At 44.9% G+C, this 26,282-nt stretch overlaps 2 protein-coding genes across 2 annotated transcripts in view; one reads left to right on the forward strand and one right to left on the reverse strand.

The window, feature by feature from the left end:
• slc49a3 (solute carrier family 49 member 3) overlaps nucleotides 1-2,299 on the reverse strand; it is a gene marked incomplete at both ends in the record, with an annotated part of 6,603 nt that extends 4,304 nt beyond the window's left edge. The window contains 4 exons of the mRNA XM_080843053.1: nucleotides 354-430; nucleotides 592-808; nucleotides 911-1,069; nucleotides 2,132-2,299. Coding sequence (XP_080699179.1) covers nucleotides 354-430; nucleotides 592-808; nucleotides 911-1,069; nucleotides 2,132-2,299 — 621 coding nt within the window. The remainder of the gene's footprint in view (nucleotides 1-353; nucleotides 431-591; nucleotides 809-910; nucleotides 1,070-2,131) is intronic.
• A 3,365-nt stretch (nucleotides 2,300-5,664) lies between these two features.
• Nucleotides 5,665-26,282, forward strand: pcgf3 (polycomb group ring finger 3). The gene is made up of 10 exons (XM_080843450.1): nucleotides 5,665-5,776; nucleotides 12,839-12,942; nucleotides 13,595-13,712; nucleotides 17,301-17,397; nucleotides 17,997-18,052; nucleotides 19,506-19,616; nucleotides 20,458-20,540; nucleotides 21,930-22,067; nucleotides 22,814-22,894; nucleotides 23,778-26,282. Exons 2-10 carry the CDS (start codon nucleotides 12,928-12,930, stop codon nucleotides 23,823-23,825), a joined length of 747 nt encoding a protein of 248 aa, XP_080699576.1. The 5' UTR covers nucleotides 5,665-5,776; nucleotides 12,839-12,927; the 3' UTR covers nucleotides 23,826-26,282.

The following is a 26,282-nucleotide window of genomic DNA, read 5'->3' on the forward strand; positions in this document are numbered from 1 at the left end:
GAAGAGAGGAAAAGATGGGAGAAGAGAGGAGGGGACAGGAAAAGAGGGGAGAAGAGAGGAAAAAATGGAAGAAGTGAAGAGAGGAAGGTAAAAGAGGGGAGAAGAGAGGAAGAAGGGAGAAGAGAAAGGAGAAGGGAGGAGAGGAAAGAAGGGAGAAGAGAGGAAAAGAGGGGAGAAAAAAGGAGAGGAGAGGAAAAGAGGAGAGGAATAGAGGGGAGAAGAGGAGAGAGGAGAAAATGGAGGCAATGGGAGAGGAAGAAGAGGAGGAGGAGAAGATTACAGTCAAAACCGCCTGTATGCATATAAATATGTGTTTTTGTGTGAGTGTGTGTGAGTACTGAAACTGGTCTTACAAGAGTGGAGAGGTCACCAGAAGAGCCAGCAATAAGAGGAGACAGAATGTTGGCAAACAGCACTCCTAGTGGATTGGCTATAAAACACAAACACACACACACACACACACACACACACACACACACACACACACACACACACACTAGTCAGGTCTAATTCTTATCGGAGGCATGTTTAATGCGAGGGACTAGGGGAAGAGACTGGTGCATTGTGGGTCGGGAGGGTGTGTCAGCTCACACATGGAGGCGATCATGTTGGCGGTGGCCCTCTGTTGCTGCGGAAACCAGACGCCGGCCAGTTTGGTGGGGCTGAAGATGACGAGAGGCTGGGCCACGGCACACACCACCTGCCCAGCCATTACCAGGGGGAACCGTCTAGGGGGGTCCATGACATGCAACACCCCAACGAACCGCAACACACTCCCCAGCATGTTCAGCCATGCACCCAGGATCAGCTGCCAACACACACAGAAACACATACGTTGGAAAATGTGAGTTGTGAGTGAGATGGGGGTGTGAAATGGGTTGAATCATGTGGAAGACACACACACACTTACCGTTAGCCTCAGGCCCCATGTATCGAGCATCCAGGTACTGACAAAGCTGAGTGGGATGGCCACAATCATGTAGACCAGGGAGAGCCAGTTAATCTGGTCCAGAGACACGCCCAGAGCCCTTGCGGACTCATCTGCTACCGGGGCAAAGGTCAGCCACAGCTACACACAGCACACACACACACACACACAAATTCAAACAAAAACAGTTATGACAAAAACACTCACATGAAATACAGGCCTTACACAAACATATCCCCACATCACAAAGGGGTTCACAGACTACAAAACAAACACAGACGCAGCCATTTACACAACAATAAACAAACTAAATCACACATCTGGGCATTTACACGAGCGAACATACATATTTATACAACCAAATGTCGTTGGACACACGACATACAGGCATTTATTATTATTATTATTATTTGTATTATAATTTACACAAACATACACACTCATCTCACAACCGCACATTCCAACACTATAACACTATTATGACACCATGACAATGCCGACGGCTAAATCACACCACTGGACACAGCTTCCTGCAGAGTGATCGCCGTATACCACTGTCACAATAACAACTATCATTCCTCTATCACTGCCACCCATAATTTCCTATAGTCTCTGATCGCAGCTGGTAGCTTGCTGTCAGCTAAAACTTCTGCGATTGCTTTTTTCTCCCTTCGGTCACCTGACGCGCTGACACATTTGCAGGGTTGCCCCGGGTCTACTCTAGGTCAACCAATACTGCCAATACCAAACTTTAGACTTAAGTCAGACAAAACAACAAAACCAAGGACAGCCTCGTAAATCATATAGCTATAGCTATTAAGTATAATGCTAAACAACGTCAAAAACCCGTCTCTTGCCGGTAAAATATCTCTTCTGCGGGCCAACAAGTCCAAATAAAGCACTATTACAAGTCACGGGCGCGGACAGGGCCAATAGGTTCTTGCACACATCGTTCTGCAGGCGTTTTGTTTCCACGCGTTTGCATTTTCACTTACTACATACAACCAAGAGTCGCGGACTTTATTTTGCAGTGTAGAATTGTAGGCTATGCATTTTCACCCCCATCTGTAGAAAGGTTTAAATCAAAATAGCTAAAAATCAAATGTTTACAAAAAGCAATTACAATTCTGACCGGAACCACGACAAGTGTTAGTAATGTGTGAAACACATTTGTGCTGACATCATCGGTGGTAGACCACATACCATTGCGTTTGAGCAGTTGAGAAGACAGAGCACCAGAAGTATGAACCATCTTCTTCGGTACACTTTAAACTGGAGCAGGGTGGCCAAGTCTGGGCTGGGCTCTGGCCTTAACTCGCCCTGACACCGAACCTCCTCCGAACCAGAACCACACGATATGTCATGTTCCATCGGGGCAACGGGAGTTATAGGCTACTATAGCCTACACAACTCTCTTCCTCCTGGGATGAAAAGAGGCGTGCCTCAAGGTCTATCAACACTTTAAAACTCCTGAGGTTGGCCGTTCATCCTGAGCAAGTCTCTGTGATCTGGCGGTAGTCTTGCACGCGAGCGTGATCATCGGTGGTCTTCGTAAGTCCGCCCAGGTGCCGGTTGTGCCGCCAGTGAATATCAAACCCAGTCTGTCGGTCGGTCCGGTTCCAGAGAGGCTAGAGCTCCTCCCTGTGTCGCGTGCGGCGACTCGCGCCGGTCTTAAAGGGAGTCGAGTTACGTCAGTATAGAAATCACAAATCTCTACAGAGATCAACGAAAACCATAGCAACACACCAGTTTCACTTCTGGTCGGAGTGGACATTTTCAGGTTTGTCTACTTTTCCCTCCAAGAAAAGGAAGGGAGGACAGGGATGTGTGGAATGGTAACTTGTTAGCAACCACCTAAGAATGCAGAGTTTTACGGAGCCCCTAAAGGGACATGAAAAAAAAAAAAACCTTTCTCGTGCGCACCAGAAACTTTCTCGTGCGCACCAGAAACTTTCACGTGCGCACCAGAAACTTTCTATGCCAAATAAAAACAATAGAAATGCCATAAGAAAGCCATAATATCCCATACCAGCCAAAGCTTAACCAGAATTTACCCAGAATTACCCATAATTTAACCACATAGGCCATATAGGTCTACCAAGAATAGCCAAGCCAAAACACGGCTTTTATTTATTTAAATTCATCCTCACTGCTGTCCTAGTTTCCTAGGCATGGTGTAATGTGACGGTGGAAAAAGGAGTGGATTGGGGAAAATCGGTTTATTATTCTATTCCTTTCTGATAGCACGGGTCTCTCGTCGAGGAGGCTCAGCTGCGCAGCACTTATATGCAGCCAGTCAGATGAGGTAGCCTGCCTCCTTGGTTGAAGTAGCCTAATTAGGCTAGGCTATAGGGCTGAACACAGAAAACACAGAAACAAGACAAACCGTAATTACTACATTTGCTAATAATTGTAGAATGATTAATTAGGCATAGGATACTTACTCTAATTAGTGTTTTATGTCCGTAGGCAGATCTGGGTCGATTCTAGACGATTCTCTGCCCGTCCTGCCTAGTTCTACTCTCTGTTTTAGCCTACTAGAATGAGTAGCCAAGTTTCTGGTGCGCACGAGAAAGTTTCTGGTGCGCACAAGAACGTTTTTTTTTTTTTCATGTCCCTTTAGGGGCTCCGTACAGAATAGTGCTATCGTTTTTTTTTTTTTTTTTTCACTGCTGAATAATGTTCAGCACTCTGACTGGTCGAGGACACATGCCCGAAAACATAGGGTTTGGAAAATGTCTTTAGCCTATATGACTACATTTAACAGTAGGCTAGAGCGCAGAATCACCTTAGCTTTAAAAATGCTCCAGACAGGTATACTGCCCTTATTCAGGTCACCAATCAATCGTCGGAAAGGTACAGTAACGCCAAAGTATTCTATTCTTTTTATATACAGTACTGTGCAAAAGTTTTAGGCAGGTGTGAAAAAATGCTGTAAACTAAGAATATAAACAAAAAAAAAATATTTTTATGAATTTACAAAATGCAAAGTGAGCGAACATAAGAAAAATCTAAATAAAATCAATATTTGGTGTTTCTACCCTTTGCCTTCAAACTAGCATGAATTATTGGTACACTTGCACAAAGTCAGGGATTTTTTTGGGATTATAGTGAGGTGTATGATCAACCAATTATACCAAACGGATGCTAATGATCATCAATTTCTCGTGTAGGTTGAAACACAGTCAGTAACTGAAACAGAAACAGCATGTGTAGGAGGCTTAAAACTGGGTGAGGAACAGCCAAACTGTGCTACCAAGGTGAAGTTGTGGAAGACAGTTTCATGTCACAGGTCATACATGGAAAGACTGAGCAACAAGACACAGCGTAACTATACTGCATCGGGCAAGGTCCCAGACAAATATTTCAAAGCAGTCAGGGGTTTCCAGATGTGCTGTTCAAGCTCTTTTGAAGAAGCAAGCAACGTTGAGGATCTGAGACTCAGTGGTTGGCCAAGGAAACTTAATGCAGCTGATGACAAACACAAGCTTATTTCCATTCGAAATTGGAACGTGTCCAGCAGTGCCATCAGCTCAGAGCTGGTAGATACCAGTGGGACCCAGGTACACCCATCTACTGTCTGGAGAAGTCTGGCCAGAAGTGGTCTTGATGGAAGAGTTGCAGTCAAAAAGCCATACCCTGACATGGAAACAAGGCCGAGTGACTCAACTATGCACGAAAAGATAAGAACTGGGGGGCCGAAACATGGCAGCAGGTGTTCTGGACTAATGAGTCAAAATAAGAAAGATCTGGCTGTAGGAGAAGGCAGTTTGTTCACCCAAGGGCTGGAGAGCGGTACAGTAATGAGTGTCTGCATGCAACAGTGAAGCATGGTGGAGGTTCCTTGCAAGTTTGGGGCTGCATTTCTGCAAGTGGAGTTGGAGATTTGGTCAGGATTAATGGTGTCCTCAATGCTGAGAAATACAGTCAGATACTTATCCATCATGCAATACCATTAGGAGGTGTATGAACGGCACCAAATGTATTCTGCAGCAGAACAATGACCCCAAACATACAGCCAATGTCATTAAGAACCATCTTCAGCGTAAAGAAGAGCAAAAAGTCCTGGAAGTGATGGTATGGCCATCAAAGAGCCCTGATCTCAACATCATCGAGTCTATCTGGGATAACATGAAGAGACAGAAGGATTTGAGGGAGCCTATATCCACAGAATATCTGTGGTTAGTTCTCCAAGATGTATACCAGCCGAGTTCCTTCAAAAACTGTGTGCACGTGTATCTAGAAGAATTGATGCTCTTTTGAAGGCAAAGGGTGATCACACCAAATATTTAGGCTATTTAATTTAGATTTATCTTCTGACTTCACTGCATTTTGTTAATTGATGAAAATAAACTGTTAACACTTCCATTTGTGAAAGCATCGTTAGTTTACAGCATTTTTTCACACCTGCCTAAAACTTTTGCACAGTACTGCATATAATGCACATAAAACGAAGTTTATCAAACCTCTGACATCTATGAGTTGTGCCTGTGGCCAGATTTCCATCAATACCGACAGTAGCCTAATTGAGATGACGTGCATTAGAAAACAACAGAACCCCTTTAACTTGCAATCGCAACACGTGTTTAGTCTATGACTGTCACACTGTTGCGCTTCAAACTTCATAAAGCGACGCTGGAAATGAATGAGCTACTTTGGTACAATGTTAGCCGGCCTAATCCCCCGCCCCCTCCTACACGCCTCGGTGCGCATGCGCAAAGCCCCACCAAGTGTGGGCTCTCGGTAGGTTTCGGGATTGCCCGGACATTTTCGCCTCTTTGTTTTACTGATAGTGGATTTAACTCGGATTGAACCCAATATCCTGCGGACTCTTCTGCTCTCGAACAGGTCAGTTCGCCTTTCTTCAACGCGCTTTCGAAGCTTGTGCCATCCGACTGTCGTTTTGTGTGGTTAATGGAGGAATCGTGCAGTTTTCGGCGATCCCCGAGCCGTGTCTTTTCCGCCTGGCCAGAGCTATGCATGCTATACGTGTTGTTATATGCGCTCGTGTTGTGTGTATGGCGACGCCGGGCCCTGCAGTCGCGCTGGGGTCATCGCTGTCGCGACGAAAAGTGCTTTAGTGAGGCTGGAGATACGGGGAAGCACATTTTTAGTCCGATCGTGTGTGTCCGCCGCGGACGGGTGAACATATCGCCTGAAATACTTGCGCTGTTTTCCACGGGAAACCAGTTTTTTTCCTGTTGTTGCCTGGAATGTTCGTGAGAGCTCCATCCACCCCCACAAGCCTGTGCGGACGCTGAAAGTTGGGGTACGGGTTCACGGGGTAGTGTATTCGGACAGAAAGGGGCAAAACAGTGTAAAGAAAGTTAAAGACTGGGGATGTGAATGCGCCCGTGAGCGTGTGATAACCTGTTTTACCGGGACAGTGGCGAGTGTAGAACTGAGTGAAGTAGATGCGGTCTAGGCGAGGGGTGGATTTCACCCAGTGACAAGAGTGAGAGGGGTTCGACTTCGAGCGTAGCCTGAGCTGAGGGTTGTGGGGTGTCGCTGAAATGTGTCGTGTTCAACATAAACTGGCGTAGGCTTACCAAGCCTCCTTAATTAATCAACTAAATTGCCACTAACGCCTTATGAAGCGACCACAGCCCGTCGGAATTCAGTCGCCCCGGCAACTTCGTAGTTGGCCAGAGGACATTGTTGAAACGAGGGTGTGAAGACTGAGGCGAGTTTGCGTTGAGTGTGACTGTGGAATCGGTTCGGTCCGATGTCGGTAGGCCCTGCCCCAGTAGTCTACCGGCTGGTCGCATTGATCCGCGCGTTCAGCATTGATTAGATCGGAAGCTTGCGGCGAAGCCCGCATTGTGTCACCTTTATCTCCTCAAGACTCCCGACACAAAGACGCAAAGTTCCTTCTCGGGGATACCTGTTAAAAAAATCTTATAGGACTCACTCTCTCTCTTTCTCTCTCACACACACACACACACACACACACACACACACACACCTCTTACTATTTAAAGTGTGAAATAAAAGTGTGCGTGTGTATATTTCTGTGAGGAGAGGGGGCTGTGAAGTTTACTGCTGTTTAATCTCTGAAGCTGCGAGTGTATCTGGCACAACAGTGGCTCATTGATACGCCTGCCAAAAAACTACACTCAAGCCAAATGAACTTTCGGACCTGTGAGTGTGTGTGTGTGTGTTGTGTTTAACCAAAAAAGGTAAACTCTCAGTTTTGTGTTGTGTCATCATGCCCTGATGTGGTGGTTTAACTTGTAGTCCATCTCTTCCCCCGTCAGTTCATAGACGTGAGACATGGCCATAGAGTATGTGTTGTCATGATCATTCAGGTAGAGTGTGTGTGTGTGTGTGTGTGTGTGTGTGTTTGTTCTTGGCAAACACTTCCACTACTGTTCCTGGTTATGGTTGGACTGGAACTTCTGGGTCTGACTGAAGGTTCTGAGTTCAGTTGAGGAGCATGGTCTTTAGCAGCTGATAGAAAGTGTGTGTGTGTTGGTTTGTGTGCTTGTGTGGGTGAGTGTTAGTGTGCATGTGCTTGTGTGTGCGGGTTTGGGGTTCTGGGTTAGTATGACTACACCCTCATCATGGGGTTAAAGATTGTTGGGGGTTAGGGTTTTTCAAGGAGGATATCATGTGTGTGTGTGTATGCAGTTGTCTTTGTGCGGTTGCATGCAAGGGATGCTGGGGTTGTGGGTTAGGGCCTTTCGAGGAAGATGTTGCATGTGTGAGTGTGTGAGTGTATGTGTTTCCTGGTTTTGGGTCTTTGGAGGGGGATATTGGATGTGTCTGTGTGTGTGAGCGGTTTTGTTTGGGATTCTGGGTTAGTTAGACTACACTCTGATCATGGGGGTTAGAGTGTGTGTGCGGATGCGTGTGTGTGTTTGGGTCTGGGTTAAGGCCTTTTTATATGCTTTATTTAATTAATTAAACCGAACTATAGGAGTTAGTGTCGTAGCCAGGTCAATTAAAAACATTGACATCTTAAGGAATCTGTCTAGTTCTTCCATTTTGGATTTAAAAGCATTTAGCGGGATTAATTCATTTAGTTTCAAGTTTTTTTGCAACATGTTCCATGCCAAGGGTGCAGAATACACAAAAGCCCTTTTTCCAGTTTCCGTACGGGCATTTGGGACACATGGCATAAATCCTTTTAGGGGGGTATTTAGGGGGGTATTTAGGTGGGTATTGAATGTTTGTGTGTGTGCAGTTGTGTTTTTGTGTGTGCGGTTGCATGTGTGTGTTTGGGATTCTGGGTTTAAAGACTGCACCCTGATTGTGTGTGTGTGTGTGTGTTTGTGTATGTGTGTGTGTGTGTGTGTGTGTGTGTGTGTGTTTGTGTGTGTGTGTGTGTGTTTGGGGTTCTGGGTGAGGGTCTTTGGAGGGGGATGTTGGATGTGTTTGTGTGTGTGTGCAGTTGCGTGTGCGTTTGGTTTTGGGTTAGGGCCTTTGGAGGAGGATATTGGATGTGCGTGTGTGTGTGTGTGTATGCGTGTGGATGCATGTGTTTGGGGTTCTGGGTTAGGATCTTTGGAGGGGGATGTTGGTCGTGTGTGTGTGTTTGGGGTTAGGGTCTTTGGAGGAGGATATTGGATGTGTGTGTGTGTGTGTGCTCGGTTGTGCTTTTGTGCGTGCGGTTGCGTGTTGTGTTTGGCAAAGTCTGGGTTAGACTGCACTCATGATCATGGATGTATATGTGTGCGTGTGAGTTTGGTTCTGGGTTAGGGTCTTTTGAGGGGGCTATTGGATGCGTTTTCAAGTGTGTGTGTGTGTGTGCAGTTGCCTGTGTGTTTGGTTCTGGGTTAAGGCCTTGGGAGGAGGATATATTCGATGTGTGTGTGTGTGTGTGTGTGTGTGTGTCATGGGGTATGAAAGCTGAAATGCTAAAGTTGGGGCCTTGTCATCATCGTTTTCAAAACAATCAGTTTTTTTGCCTGTCCTCACAGACGGAAACCGAAGGCTGGTAAGCTGCACCAATCAGGAGCAGGATAAATTAGGGCTTGGCGATACGGCCAATCAGGAGCAGGATACAGAGAGGCAGGTAAATTAGGGCTGGGCTGTGTGTGTGTGTGTGTGTGTGTGTGTGTGTGTGGTTCTGGGTAAGGCCTTTGGAGGAGGATATTGGATGTGTGAGTGGTTTGGTGTGTTTTGTTTGGGATTCTGGGTTAGTTAGACACATAGGGATTCCCAGATGGCACATAACTCATGGAGGGAGATTACTGCAACAACTGGAAAAGACGAGCTGTTTGTGTGGTCTACTAACTTTACCATCTTGCCCGATGAAGACCTGAGAGGGAAAAGTTAGCATTAAGGTTCTGTTCACAAGTAATGTATTTAATGCGGCACATCCCTTCCAGCGGTAGATGGTATTTTTCACGGTTGTGATGCCCATTATTTAGGAGAAGACTTCAGAGGGTTAAGTGTGCTGTTAGTGCAAGTATAGTCGGTTGATGGTGTTGTGTTGACATCACAGTTGGCGCTTGACCAATCCGTCAAGCATATTGATGCATTTAAGAGAAAAGGAATACTTGTCGTTCCCATCCTTACGCACAGCGGCATGGCAACAATCATTTTATGACTGCTGGCAAGCAGTATACATTGGTGTTGTTTCGGCTGGTCACTTTCTAACTTTTGTGACTTGGAGCATGTGGCAAGTCTGGCGAATATGCAGAATGGACGAGCTGGAGGCACAAGTCTGTGAGCAGGTGGAGCACAGGCACAGAACCATGGACGGGTATAAAACCATTGGCACCTGGGCCTGGACATGTAAAAGTCCCCCGCCCTTTTGCGCGCAAAAATTGTGCGCTTGCAAGACATTACTCATAATTTTTTTTTTCAACAGCATAATAACTAAATTCACCAGTACCGCAACAGGATTTACAGCACACATTTTCTAACACAGCGCAGGTACGCTCAATTAGAGCCAACAGCAAATTAACAAAATCAACCACACTTTCAACCACAAATAAGAGATACATAACAGCGACTTCATGCAGAGGCTCTGGCAGAGGGCCCTTGGCCTGGGCCCGGTAGGTCGTTCCGTAATCGATCCCTGCACAGAAATCTTGGAGTGAAATTGCTGCAACAATTGGAAAAGATGAAACATTTGTGTTGTTTACCAACATCAAGATAAAAATATATTATAAACACTGTAATAGCAACATGTATTACCAATACTCGATATTATGAATATGGTAATTTCTTATATCTTGCAAATAGCGTGTCAATATCAATATACCATCGATACCATCCAGCCCTAGTGACCAGCAGGAAACCCCTTCACGCATCAGGGCAGCAGGGCAGCACTGAGCAGGTATGAAGCTGGAGATGTGTGGGTGCTGCCTGGAAGACCACACACTTAAGAGGATGGTTCACAAGCCCAAACCTGTTCTACATTTCACACAGAGAGAACTAAAGTAGTTTCTGTCATGTTGCAGTGTGAAGTAGTTTCTGTCATATTGGACTATGATGTAGTTCCTGTCATGTTGAAGTGTCCAGAGGTTCCTGTCATATTGCAATAGGCACTTTTCCACTGCAGGAACTCGGAGGGCATTTTAGGGCTGGCACCCTTTGGGTGGTTTTCCATTGCAGGAACTGCCCCTTTCAGTGCCCACTTCGGGGTAGGTACTGTATGTCTATGTGGCCCTGGAACTGCTGGATGGTTGATGCTTATTGGTTAAACACAACATGAGTGGAAGACAACAACAAGCGCCATTTTTAAAACCAGCAAGATGTGCCAGCGGTGGACTTGGCTAAATAAGTTATTGCTTACATAGTAAGCTTGTTGAGGTTACAGTCACTGAATGAACACAAGCAAAACGTCAGCTTGAATACATTCTTTAACAAGAATGGGAGCCTTCAGAGAATGCAAACCTCTGCCTTGTGACCTTGACCTTTGACCTTGGCATCTGAATATCTAATCAATTATTGCCATTATAGTACCCAATCTCCCCACAAAGTGTGATGGAAATCGGTCCATGCGTTTCTGCGTAATCCTGCTGAAAAACAGACAAACAGACAAACAAACATACAGGGGCGAAAACATAACCTCCTTGGCGGAGGTAATTAATCATAGTGGTGCTGGTATGTTTAGTTATCAAGTTATCATGTTATTATAGCTGATATGAAGCCATTTAATCATATGTTAGCAACTTTGTAGCAAAATTGAACTGTTGACTCGACATTGAGGCAATCCTAACGTTATCTAGAAAATATCTGGCCTAACGGTCTAATGTTGGTGCTGCCACCAGAGAAATATATCATTAGCCTATATTGTTGCTTGTGCTAAGAATTTACGCTGCGAACAGCAAAATAGAAGGCAGCGTAGCTTGTAGGTCTGTAGTTCCTGCACTGCAATGGAAACAGAAAGGCTGAAAGGGTTCGGGTACACTTTTGCACCACCTGGCAAGTGCCCCCAGCTCCTGCAGTGAAAAGGCAGTTCCTGTCATGTTGTGGTCTAATGTAGTTCCTGTCATGTTGCAGTGTGAAGTAGTTCCTGCCATGTTGGAGAGTGAAGTAGTTCCTGCCATATTGGAGAGTGAAGTAGTTCCTGTCATGTAGCAGTCTGGAGAGGTTCCTGTCATGTAGCAGTCTGGAGAGGTGCCTGTCATGTAGCAGTCTGGATAGGTTCCGGTCATGTAGCAGCCTGGAGAGGTGCCTGTCATGTAGCAGTCTGAAGAGGTGCCTGTCATGTAGCAGTCTGAAGAGGTGCCTGTCATGTAGCAGTCTGAAGAGGTGCCTGTCATGTAGCAGTCTGGATAGGTGCCTGTCATGTAGCAGTCTGAAGAGGTTCCTGTCATGCTGCAGTGTAAAGTAGTTCCTGTCATGTTGCAGTGTGAGGAGGTTCCTGATCAGGGGCGTTTGGGAGGTTTAGTAGAAGCCTGTGCTCTCCTCACCTTAATCACACCGGTGTGTGTGTTCTGGCAGTGGGACAGTGTTCAGGCCAGACGTATCTGAGCTTACAACCAGTACAGTAAGAAGTAGAGATTCAGATTGTACAGATGGAACTCAGTCACAGTAGGAAATGTCATCGGGGGCCCAAAGTGGAAGGACCCATAAGAACACAGGCACCTCATCCCTACTGTGAGTGAGGGGCTTTGATGTGGTTGTCATAGTTGTCATAGTAGATAGCTCCTTCAACCACCAGGTGGCGCTAAATCAGAACCTCACTGGCTTTGCCTGGAAACTTTACCTGTGCTGTTGCCGTCAACATTAACTACCTATAAAATACTGTAATCCCCTGCCACAGCATGACGTGTGTGTGTGTGTGTGTGTGTGTGTGGGGGGGGGGAGTGTGTGTGTGTGTGTGTGTGTGTGTGTGTGGGGGGGAGTGTGTGTGGAAGAGAGGGAGGGAGAGAGAGTATGTTTCCAGGCTTCACCCCACAACCGCACCAATCAGCGAACAGTTCAGAGCTGTGATGCAAAACTCGCCTTGCCGAGGTGCTTGTAGTTTACCAGCATAGCAGAATTGGCGATGGAGGAAGAGACACGAAAAGCTATCGGAGAAGTTGTCTCAACTCTCGAGAACATCAGAAAATTAAAAGGAGAACAATCAGAGTATTGTCTTGTAAGTTTTATGATTGGAAAGGACGTCGTAGCTCTTCTCCCAACTGGCTTTGGGAAGAGTTTAATCTACCAGATGGTCCCGTTAGTAATGGAGAGACTGGGGAGACCGAATTACCAAACGTTGCTGATTGGTTAAGGGAACTCCAATGATTTTAAACCTCAAGATAAGCACCCGCCCATCTCGGAAACGAAAATGCATGGGGTTTTGCCAGACTGAATTGCGGAAAGAAATGGAGTCATAGGCTGGTAATGGCCAGGCTACTGTAGTGTAGGCATGAGTTATTTTCAGTGTGTGTTAGTGTGTAGTAGTTGCTGTGCATAAGTGTGAATTATTCTAGTGATTTTTGAATGCTCTTGTCACCTTTATAGGCGTATGAGTGGCGGTCCGTGATGAAGAGTTAGCCCCTCCCCCTTTTCTGGACACACGAGCTGATTGGCTCCCCTTGCTCAGCTTACACATGGCGTCCCTCGGGGTAAGAGATATGATATTTTCCCTTAACCTCTGCTTTTTTATTGCTGTGTGTGTGTGTGTGTGTGTGTGTGTGTGTGTGTGTGTGTGTGTGTGTGTGTGTGTGTGTGTGTGTGAGCGTGTGTGTGAGCGTGTGCGTGTGTGTGTGTGTGTGTGTGTGTGTGTGTGTGTGTGAGCGTGTGTTTATGCTTTTGTTTACTTTTAATCTAGTGTTTTAGATGGATGTCTTTTGTTTACACTGTAATGTAATCAAAACTCATCATCTTCAAAGACCCAAACAGCTGTTAATTTAATATGTTTAAATGCTGATGTCTATGATAAACCTCTATTAATATGATACTGAGATAATGAGTTCTATTGATTTGTGTGTGTTGTGAGAGATTGAATGTTGATAGTGTTGTCACCATGGGAACAGTTCTGACTTTGAGAAGGAGGCTTTTCAGTTATCCTTACTGAATTTGGTGATTCTGTTCCTTATCGCGTCAATCATTGGGCCCTACTTTGGACAGATGTTCAGCTAAATTCAGACATGAATGAAGGGGGGTGAAAAGATCTGTACTTTTAAGGTATCTGTTCATGTGAATTGTGTATTTTCTGTGTGTGTGTGTGTGTGTGTGTGTGTGTGTGTGTGTGTGTTTGAATATGTGTGTGTGTAGAACCCAGACATGTTGACAAGGAAGATCAAGCTGTGGGACATCAACGCCCACATCACCTGTCGTTTGTGTGAGGGCTACCTGATAGACGCCACCACCGTAACGGAGTGCTTGCACACCTGTAAGTACACACTGAACTCAGCAGAAAACACATACCAGAAAACACACACTCACACCTGCTATACAATCAAACAGGTTAATTTACTCCCAAAGGCTTTTCAGAAAGGTCTACTTAAAGTTTGCCTCCTCGGACTGTTAGTGTTAGTGATAGTGAAATATGTGGCGAAGACCAGAATTTGGATTCTTTCTGGCCTCTTAAACGCACTGAGGAACACATGGAGAAAACACGGCTGGGAGTCTAAGAGTCTAAGGGCCTGATTTACTAACAGGATTGCGCCCATTTCTGGCGTAAAATAGCGGTCGTAAACATAAAACGGTATTTACTAAGGGGGCGCATTTGAGTAGAGTTGCATATTAACGCTTTGAGGGTGTGTACCTGCCAACAGGTGGGATGGCACGGAGACGTGGGTGGCAACATAGGCGTGAAGCGCACTTTAATGGGAGGAGTGCGCCTAATGATGTATTGCGTGGTATTTACTAAACTGCCTGGCAAGCGCACGTCTCTGATTTGCGGGATAATTCTCCGCCTCATAAAAGCACGTCTTAACCAGGAAGCGCATTTCCACTGAGTTTGAAAAAGTTGATATGGCAGCAGTTAAAGGAGCAAGGCGAAGACAGCGCACAGAAATATTTTTGCCCGCCATCACCTACAGCGAGATGTTTAAAAGAACACGATTATAAAGAATATGCTATTGGTGGCATTAATGCATAAACTGTCTATTATAACAATATAGATGTGTACATGGCGAGATTAATAATTTCTACAAGGGATATGGCTTTGTTGCAGTTATTTAATGCCAGTATTATTATAAATCTTGTAAACTCATCTCTGTGTATGTGGACTTTATTTATGTACCTTGGATTTGGTCAGCTGGTGCACTGGCTTGGGTGCCGATTTCCATGCCCCCAAATCCCTGCACGCTCTCAGGCGATGTCCTCTGCTGCCGTCAGATCCTGGGTCGAGGCAGATCCACCTCCCGTGAAGCCACGAGAACGTGTGTTACCTTCCAGCTTGGATGTCCCACATCTCCGGACGTCATTATAGCGTTTTCGGCACCGTTTTCGGGTGCCCCGTAGCAGAAACAATCACGGCAATATCTTGACATGCTTGCTTGACTTTGCTAACTTTTGGAGGGTTTCTCGCATCCCCATATATATCTATCTCCCGGCTTTTTACAAAGCCATACAATAAATCAAATGTCACGCAGCTTCAATTAACCTGAATCATTTGGGTCAATGTGTAGGCTACGCTAGATGTATGCCTATTTTTAAAATATCTTGGATATGGATATCACAATGATTTCCTCAAGTGGTAAATACTTTATTTTCCTTGTAATTATATATGGCTTGCCAAAAAATTGGTGTAAATCTCACGTCGGTCTCCTCGGCTGTGAACTTTTCCGGTCTTCGACCAGGTAATTCCGCCATCAAAATAACAAGCCGCTATGGACTATGCGCTCTTCGCTCTTAAAGGGAATGTGACATGACGCTCGGATTGGTTTATTGCATATTACGCCCAAACCACAAACCTCCTTTGGACCAACCCTTTTGACACTTGCGCTGGACGCAAGTGTGTTTTTTCCGCCGTTAAAATAGCAACTGTGCCATAGAGCCGCCCACACAGCTACTTGCATTTGGCACCGTCCTACTTGCGTTTCTGATCGGCAAGATAGGGCCCTTCAAGTCTAAGAGTCTAAGGCTGAATCCCATTACACCCCTTAGCCCTACGCCTTTCCCCTTCCCCTCCGTTTGGGGGTTCACGTTTTAGATTAGAAATGGGATTGGGCCTAAGAGTCTGGGAGTCTGGGAGTCTGGGAGTCTGGGAGTCTGGGAGTCTGGGAGTCTGGGAGTCTGGGAGTCTGGGAGTCTGGGAGTCTGGGAGTCTGAGAGCGGAGTTAAGTTTAGGATGAATATTAGTTTACATGAGCAGAGTTTAGTTTAGAATGAATATGAGTTTAGTTTAGAATGAATATGAGTTTAGTTTAGAATGAATATGAGTTTATATGAGTGGAGTTTAGTTTAGGAGTTCAGGATGAATATGAGTTTACATGAGTTCAGTTTAGTTGAGTTCAGAATGAATATGAGTTAACATAAGTGGAGTTTAGGAGTGGGCTTTATGAGCAGTAGACCCTGAGACAGACTGGTGGTGCGACCCACACTGCCTGCTGGTGTGCTGGATGTGAAATGACTAGGTTTAACCTATAGAGCAGTGTTTCCCAGATGGTAGGACCCAATCATGGGTTGTGGAATCATTCCAGTTGGGTCGCAGAGTGTGTGTGTCCCCTCAAAACTTTAATGAAATACTAATTGTATTTAATAAAGTTCTTTCAATTTTGATGTAAATACCCTCAAATTAAAGCTGAAGGTCTCCACTAGTCTGGGAAGTCCCGCCCCACTTCTTCCGGCCAAATTGATTTTGCCTCAGAACTGGGTCTGGCCAAGTATGGATACCCGTTCATTTCAAGATTTCCACAATCCTTGGAGCCAATCACAAACTGGCTTTTGGCTACCTGGCGCGCCATTGGCGGATTTAAACTTACCACGGCTACGTTACAAATTCTACTGCACGGAGAGTTTTTAAACATTGGACATGGTGGCCGCCGAAGCACCGCAAAACTTCGATAAGGCAAGTTTTCTTTGAAAACAGAACAGAAACTTGCCCTGGAACAATTCATACAGAAAAAATATGTGTTTGCTTTATTACCGATCGTTGTATCGTTGTATAGTATCGTTGGTCTGATTGGTTAAAGGCGTGTCCAATTACGTGAGTGAAGTGGATCGCTGATGATAGTTGGCCAGACTAACTGAGCAAATGCAATGCAGTGAAGGGGCAGGGAATTCCCAGACAAGGTCTCCACTTCAATTGCATCTCGAATATTTCATTTCTAATCCATTGTGGTAGCGTATAGGGCCAAAATGATACAAATTGTGTCACTGTCCAAATATTTCAGGACCTAACTGTGTGTGAACAGTAGCTTTTATATTGAAATGGGAAGAGCTGGGTCTTCTGCGGTAATGTGAGCGGTGGATAGCTTAGACTGACTAGCTGTCTTCAGGTGGGCCACTGGTGGGCTAGATGAACTATTTGCGTTAGAATTCATAATTCAGTTTGAAAAGTAAAATGTTTACTGTAGTTATATTGCTGGGTTAACATTCTTTCTAGTAATTTGCGGCTGTCATGTGACTGAGATTAGCTATGTTATGTGCAGTTTTGTGTGTGGGATCTTTCTTTCTTTCTTTCTTTCTTTCTTTCTTTCTGAATGACCATGGAAAATTGTCGAGTCCCAAAGCCAGACCATTTGAGAACCACTAGAGAGCACTACAGCTCCTCAGAATTGACTTTCCAGCACTCACACACATCCCCCCCCCCTCTCTTAAACACACTCAACACCATATTACATGCAGATTAAATTGTGCCCAGAATATCACAGAAATGTGTGAAGATGGGGTCAGCAAATGAAATCCACCATACCTTTAACATCATCATCATTTTCCTCACATTCCTACTGTTGTGTATGTGTATGTGCGTGCCTGTGTGCGTGCGTGCGTGCGTGTGTGTGTGTGTGTCTGTGTGTCTGTGTGTCTGTAGTCTGCAGGAGCTGTCTCGTCAAGTACCTAGAGGAGAACAACACTTGTCCCACATGCAGGATTGTTATTCATCAGAGCCACCCACTGCAGTATATTGGGTAAGAACTGACACACACACACACACACACACATACACACACTCTGTTGTGGCTCATGGGGGCCCCCCCACACACTCGTACACACACAACAGAATGGGTTTGACTCTATCTCACGCTCACACACACAGACATCCAACACAGTTATACCAGTCTCTCTCTCAAATACACACACACACACACACACACACACACACACACACACACACACACACACATTCAGCACAGTTACAGCAGTCTTTCTCTCACACACAAACACACATCCAACAGTTATACCAGTCATACCAGTCTCTCATTCTCTCTCTCGCACACACACTCACAAGCACTCAGACATCCAACACAGTTATACCCGTCTGTCTCTCACAACCACTCACATACACACACACACACACACACACACACACACACACACACACACACACACACAAATATGGGTGGTTGTACAGTATGGGTGTGCCGGTTCATGAGTATGGATGGATAATCTTTCCTGTTGAGTTTTGCCTCTCTGATGCCTGTACTCTGACTGTGGAATTTACACTCCTTTATCAACTATGTGAATGCTCCCCCTTTTCCATCTCTCTCTCTTCAACCCCCCCCTCCAGTCATGATCGGACCATGCAGGATATTGTGTATAAGCTGGTTCCAGGTCTTCAGGAAGGTGAGTCTTCAGAATTCCCCTCAACTTATCCTATACAAACTTGTTTTTTTTCCGGATAACATCTTACAGCTTTTCCCCCTGCAGTCTTCTGTCTCCACTGGATATCTCTCTATCTCTTTCACACGCTACCTCCCTCCCTCCCTCACACTCTCTCTTTTTTTTTCTTTCTTTCTTTCTTTCTTTCTTTCTCCCTCTCTCATACACTCCCTCCCTCACTCACACTCTCTCTTTTTTTTTCTCTCAAATTCAAATTCAAAAGACTTTATTGGCATGACTGCATACAATACAATGTTGCCAAAGCATGTTTACATAAAATGTCAAATCACAATTAACATAAATAATTAAAAACAAACAATAAGTTATAGATGGTAACAATGTGGTATAAAAACAAATAACAGGTTAATTGTTAACTGTTAAACATTAAATATTAGTTATGTGGGACAGGGGGACAGACTCTCTCTCTCACACACACACTCCCTTACTCACTCACACTCTCTCTTTTTCTCTCTCTCTCTCTCTCTCACACACACACTTACTCACTAACTCACACTCTTTCTTTCACACAAACACTCCCTCACTCGCTCACTCACACTCTCTCTTTCTTTCTCTCTCTCTCTCACATGCACTCCCTCCCTCACTCACACGCTCTTTCTTTCTCTCACACACTCCCTCCCTCGCTCACACTCTATCTCTCTCTCTCTCTCACACACACACACACACACACACAAACACACTCCCTCCCTTACTCACTCTCTCTTTCTCTCTCTCCCCCTCACACACGCACTCCCTCCCTCCCTCACACTCTCTCTTTCTTTCTCTCTCTCTCTCTCACACACTCACTCCCTCACACTCTCTCTCTCTCTTTCTTTCTTTCTTTCTTTCTTTCTTTCTTTCGCTCTCTCTCACACACACTCCCTCACTCACTCACACTCTCTCTTTATCTCTCTCTCACTTCAATAAAAGTTACAGTTTTATTTATTTCATTACTTATGTCATAATAATTACTGATGCTGGGATGGAAATTAATTATAACTGATGTTGAGATGGTAAATAATTATAACTGATGTTAAAATGGGAAATTACATGCTACAATTGTCTTCAAACATGAAACATTATGTTATATTAGCGGCAGCCGTGGCCTACTGGTTAGGGTTTCGGGCTGATAACCGGAGGTTGGCCAGTTCGATCCCCGACCAGTAGGTAATATGTGGGCGGGGGAAGTGGTAGAGCACTACTCTCCCATGCCCACATCCACGGCTGAGGCACCTAACCCCAACCACTGCTCCCCGGGCTATTGTGCTTCACTGTGTGCTTCACTGTGTGTATCCCTACCCTGGATGGGTAAAATGCAGAGATAAAATTCAGAGTGTGTGTGTGTCACTATCTCTGCTGTAAACAGTCACTAGTCACTAGTCATTTTCATTATTCTCTTTTGCCCCCCCCCCATCTCCAGCGGAGATTAAGAAACAGAGAGAGTTCTATCAGAAGCTGGGAATGGATGTCCCAGGGGACCTTAAAGGAGAACCCTGCAATCTCAAACCTCACCTGGAGCCCCAACGCAACGGTACACACACGCACAGACACACACACACACACACAGACACACACACAGACAAAGACAGACAAAGACAGACTCACACACTGTTACGTATCCCCACCAGGAATCGTAACATAAAAGGAGTCACAGTGTGGTTAGACATTACATGCCGTGTTTGTAGACAGACAAATGCTAAGGCTAACAGGTTCATTCCAGCTATGTTTATGTGTTCTATTATCTGCACAGTCGCCGCTACGCATACATGTAAGGTGGTAAAACTGAATCGTATTTTAAGCAAGGGTTTTCTCACGTTTTCGATGCAGTGGGCAGATTTTAGCGACATAGCTTCTTGGAACAAACTTAGGTGCTTCTGTTTACGTTGCTGACATTCAGCTGATGGGGGGGGGGTCGTCCACATTGTTTGATCCACAGCAGGCATTTCTCTCTCTGGGTCTTGGGTTTCGGGAAGGGATAAAATGTTACCCCTCCCTCCAGCCTTTTTGGATATCGGCTGTCAGAATTACACACTCCATAAGCGCAACGTTTCATTTTCTCTTCTCGAGCAGACGTCTCTCTCATTAACTTCCATTCATCAAAATGGCTCGCTTGACTGAGGTCCCGAGCTTAGTAACCGTTGCTATGCTATGATTGATCAGTTACCGTTTTGGGGAGTGGTCGCGGAAGGGTCAATTGGGGGCTCGTCTGGGATCCACCTACAGCAGGAATTGTACAGACCAGAGCAGGAAGCAAATCCAACCCCAGGACTATGTAACACACACACACACACACACACACACACACACACACACACACAAACAGAAACACAGAGACTCATTAACACACACTAACAATCTGTTCTGTACTGCAGGAGAAGTGAAGTCAGAAGACACTGCCCATAAGGACCAGGATAAGCAAGAAGAGGATGGCGATTATCACCGGAGCGATGAACAGGTACACCTGGAGAACCACACATACAGATACCATTCAGATAATGCTTTGTGTGTGTGTGCCTTAGTGCGCATGAGGCAATGAGGTAATAAGAAATATGTGTATGTGTGCATGTGTGCCTGCCTTATTGTGTATTGTGTATTCTAGTTTCCTAACAAAGAAATCTGATCACAGTTACTGTTGCAATAACTTGGATAACTAAAATTATTATTAAGACATTACAGAAACACAATTAGAAATGAGTAAAGTGCACATATTGACTGAATTTCATTAAGTGATTAATCAACAACCAATAATAATCGGAATATCTCAACATTTTTCAGTCAGTTTTATACTCCCAACAAGAACAAAAACTCCTGACAGGCTGCAGCGTGTGCCTATTTTCTCGAGCGTTTTTGCTTATAAATGAGTAAGTCTAATTAGTCCTTTGGCAACCACAGGAAAATCCCAAGTAAGAAACATAGTTCATTATCTTCTTTTCCCTTCAAAACACAAAGTAGCAAGCAATGCATTACAGGAACGAAAGATAAGCTCCTGCAGTCTGAAGATGAGTTGAAGAGAATATTTCTGAATACACTGATCCTCACTCTCTAGTGTCAACAGTCCAGTAATGTGTGACATTTAAATAATCTAACATACAAAAGAGCAATACACAGACACAGACACAGACACAGACAGATTGATATATGTTGCTTGCTGTGACCTGTGCACAAAGACCGAAACGGGTAGGTTTTTATTCTCAGCACCCTGCAGCCTTATTAAGAGTCGGGACACGTATTTATGTGAACATCACAACATCCGTAGTCTTTATTGTCCTTTTTGTTCATTCTCACACACACACCCACAAGCACACACACACAAGCGCACGCAAACACACACATACACACACACAACTTTCCTCTGTTTCTCAAGAGCTCCTTTCATCTGCACCAGTCAGTGGAGGCCAAACTGGGTCCAGGTGTGTTACTATAGAAACATCGGGGGAGTGTACTGGAGTGTTACGACACTCTGCCCTACAAATTAAATTTAAAAAATACAGAAGATTTCTCAAAAGAGACAGACTAGTCGACAGGACAATGTGCCAAATATGGCGTGCTGCCATAAGGTACACCGGCAGCGCACCTAAGCTACTCACCTGAAGCTGTGTGTGTGTGTGTGTGAGTATCTGTCTGCAGCGCATCTAACCTACCTCATTATAACACAGTGCACTGTGCTTTTAGTGTTCGCCCTCAGCATTCTTAAATAAAATGTGTGTGTATGTGGAGGTGAGTATCTGTTTGGAGTGTAACAGCAGTAAGTTGCATGATCTGAAGGGGAAGTAGACCTGACTTTGTGTGTGTGTGTGTGTGTGTGTGTGTGTGTGTGTGTGTGTGTGTGTGTGTGTGTGGGTAGGTGAGTATCTGTCTGGAGTGTAATAGTAGTAAGCTGCGTGGTCTAAAGAGGAAGTGGATTCGCTGCTCAGCTCAGGCAACCGTCCTTCACCTCAAGAAGTTCATCGCCAAAAAACTCAACCTGACGTCCTTCAACGAGGTACACAGACACACACATACAAACACATACTTAATTGCATTATTGTCTGAAGTTGACCACAGATTTTCTAAAAGCATTTTTTATCTGTTCAGCATTTGCTATAATTGACACAGTCGACTGTTAATTTTCCTGAGTGAATGTGTGAGTGTGCAAGTGTTACTTTGTGGGGAGAGTGTAAGTCTGAGTGTGTGAATGTGTGAGTGAGTTAATGTGACTCTATGTGAGAGGGTGTTAGTGTTGTTCTAAAGACTTCTGTGGGGTTTTGAAGTGCTGATTTGAACTCAGACCAAGTTTCTTCCCACCTGATTTGCTGTGTGTGTATGTGTGAAGTGAACGCCATATGTCGTCTCATCTGTCGTCTGTGGGGTGTGTCGTGTTTTGCTTGTCAGTGGCGCAGTGGGGATCTGATAAAGGAGTTGGGAAATCACCCAGCTGTTCCCCCCCCTCCTCTCCTTGGCTCTCTCTCCGTTTCTCCACCTGCCCCTCTCTCTCTTTTTCATTTTACACACACACACACACACACACACACACACACACACACACACACACTTTTGGATGCAGTCTCTGCTGGACAGGAGAGTAGACACACTTGTTAGGATACTAACTGTGTGTGTGTTGTGCACATAGCGTGTGTGAGCTGTGATTCATCACATTTCTCCTCTTCCCTGATCCCCCGTTCTTCTCTCCTCCTCTCCTCCCTTCCTCCTTTTCTCTCTTTCTCCATCTCTCTCTCTCTCTCTCTCCAGCTGGATATTTTATGCAACGAGGAGATTCTGGGAAAGGACCACACGCTCAAGTTTGTGGTGGTGACCAGGTGGAGATTTAAGGTGAGAACAAAGAGAAACCCTAACCCTAGGAAACAGATACCTGTACTGGTCACAGACACACCTGTACTGGTCACAGACACACCTGTACTGGTCACAGAGATACCTCTACTGGTCACAGAGACACCTCTACTGGTCACAGAGACACCTCTACTGGTCGCAGAGATACCTGTACTGGTCGCAGAGATACCTGTACTGGTCAGAGAGACACCTGTACTGGTCACTGAGACTCCTGTACTGGTCACTGAGACACCTGTACTGGTCACAGAGATACCTGTACTGGTCACAGAGATATCTGTACTGGTCACAGAGACCTACCTGTACTGGTCACAGAGACACCTGTACTGGTCACAGAGACACCTGTACTGGTCACTGAGACACCTGTACTGGTCGGTGAGACACCTGCACTGGTCACAGAGATACCTGCACTGGTCACAGAGATACCTGCACTGGTCACAGAGATACCTGTACTGGTCACAGAGATACCTGTACTGGTCACAGAGATACTTGTACTGGTCACAGAGATACCTGTACTGGTCGCAGAGATACCTGTACTGGTCACAGAGATACCTGCAAATAGCGATAGTATATCTATATGGTTGGTCTCTTTTGAGTAAATAATGTTATGTATATTTATGAATGTAAAACAAATCCAGTGCATCTAATAGTTCCTGAATACATCATCGTCTACATCTGTGTGTTAAGTAGCTGTAAACTATTTCCATTTCCATTAAGTCATTTAGCAGACTTCCAGGGAAGGTAAACACAAGCACGATATGTGAGAAACAGGTTCTGTTATCTTCCTCTAGTTACGTGTCTTGGCCAGTCTAATGAGTGTGTGTGTTTGTGTGTGTGTGTGTGTGTGTGTGTGTGTTTCATCTTCTAGAAGTCTCCGCTGCTTCTACATTACAGACCCAAGATGGACCTTCTGTAGGAACAAGAGTCAGATCATGTGTGATGGAGTATTTATGCAGAGACGATCAATCCAACACACACACACACAAACTTTCGTGTGCACACACACACACATCCTAACACACACACACAAACACACACACACACATCCTCACACACACACACACACACACATCCTAACACACACACACACACACACACACACAGCCTCAGGAACAGCCTATGCCGTCCTGCGGCCTCTGTGAAGCGAGGAGAGCTGGAGGAAGATTATAAACGTTATAAACTTTATATTTATACTTTTGTACAGAATAGAGACATGGACCCAGAACCAACCCGGTGCTCTGTTTACAACCTAACTCACCAACAAACAAGCGACCAACATAACAACAGCAACAATGTCAGCTGTTTTTAAACCAACAGACCTCTCTACCCTTTCTATCTGAGAAGACTACAGAAGGACAGATTTGAGCCCGTCAGCCCCGGCCACACGCACACACAAACAAACACACACACACACACACACACACACACACACACACACACACACACTCTCTAAGGACTTTTATTATGGACTGTTTGTTTGTCATTTGTTTGTTTGTTTACGTTGGTATATTGTCTCTGAGCTTTTGTCCCTTGCTTTGCTTTTGGCTTTCTTTTCCACGGTGGACTGTGAATAAGCCGAAAAGTGTGTAGTAATTTATGTTCTATATAGAATTCTGTACATAAAAGTAATTATTAGAGAGAAGCAGGAGAGAGACGCATGAGAATGGAAGAGAGAGAGAGGAAGACTACAGACTGTTTAGAAGGGTTCCTTAAGTGCTGTTTGGGGTTAGCAGTGTGTAGCCGTTTAGTCTGCGCATAGCTCATGAACCTACAGAAAACTGAGGAAGAGAGCACAAACACACACACACACACACACACACACACTGCGAGCTACAGCAGATCAGATTACAAACTGCTAGCAGTAACTGATGAACTTACCTGCTATCTACGGGAACATTAACTCAAAAGTAATCACCTAGCATTAGCATCTAGAGTTAGCAGGCCGTAGGCTCACTCCCTAATCCTGTTGGGATCATTTAGCATTAGCCTGCAAGCATTAATTCAGTGTTACCAGAGGGGGTGAGCCTTTTGTGTTGACAGCTTTCCAGCAGTCGTAAAACTCCTGCAGGTTTAGCATGCATAACAGCAGAGGGTATATGGGGCTAGCCTGCAACTTAGCATCCATGCAGGTTTAGCATGCATTAGCAGCTGAGGTCTGTAGGGCTAGCCTGATAATTAGCATTAGCCTGCTGGATGTGACAGCACTGGCTCTCATCTGCCCCATTCCCTACTGACTCCATCTGTCCACTAGAGGACGCTACTTCTTCTTCTAATGCCAGACCCAAAGGACTCGTCAGCTACAGCTCTTTAATCTAGGTTTCCCTACAGATCATACAGATACTTGTACTCGTCACAGAGACACCTGTATTGGTCACAGAGACACCTGAACTGGTCATTCACACAAGGTGGCGAACACATAGGCACGGACACACACACACTCTTGGCACATGGACACAAAGACAAACACATACACACACAAATGCGCGCACACCTGCCTATGAGAGACTAAGTGAAAGCGTTACATAGCCAGCACATTTTTTTAAGAACTTTAACAATGTTTTTAATTGTTTTCTTTTATTTTTTAATGGATAAAAACATTTGTGTAAATATTAATAAGTACTTAAAACACTTACATTCTTAATCAGATCTACAGAATCTCCCATAAGGCTTTGTGTTATCAGAAGGGACACATGGTCTTTGACAACCCTGAAGACCAATCACAGGACAGTACACTGGTCTTGGGTTGGAGAATGGAGATGATTTTATACAGACCACCAGCTCTGGGCTCTTACCAGCTGCCTACCAGATGACCTGCAAACTAACCAGCTCCACCAAAACACACACACACACACACACACACACACACACACACACACACACACACACACACTTACACACACAGCATTTGTAGACCATCCAACAATCTGTTTTTTTCTGTGTTTCTTTGTTTAAACTAATATATAATGATAATGATTTGTGTGTTTGATATCTCTGACCACACTGTTAGACGTACCAGGAATTATGTTGATCTGTGTCCATTTAGTTTTACTGTCTGTTTAAGGTGACATGCTGGATGCACACACACACACACACACACACACACACACACACACACACACTCATACACACGCACTCATACATGTGAGCCTAAGTTCCCTGTGGGTGTGATGTCATTTGTTTGTTCTGTTTCTAAGGTGTTTAAAGGTGTGTGTCAGTTCTGATCCCTGGTGCTTCTCGCACTTCGAGACTATCGTGGTGCTAAAGGGTTCTACAGCTGTGTTAGAACACAACATAGCGGTTCTATAATAATGTTCAAAAGTCCACTTCCTACAGCTATTGTATCTATGAGCTTGACATTTCAGTATCTGTTAAA

Source organism: Sprattus sprattus (assembly GCF_963457725.1).
Source record: "Sprattus sprattus genome assembly, chromosome: 8".
NCBI classification, from domain to species: Eukaryota; Metazoa; Chordata; class Actinopteri; order Clupeiformes; family Clupeidae; genus Sprattus; species Sprattus sprattus.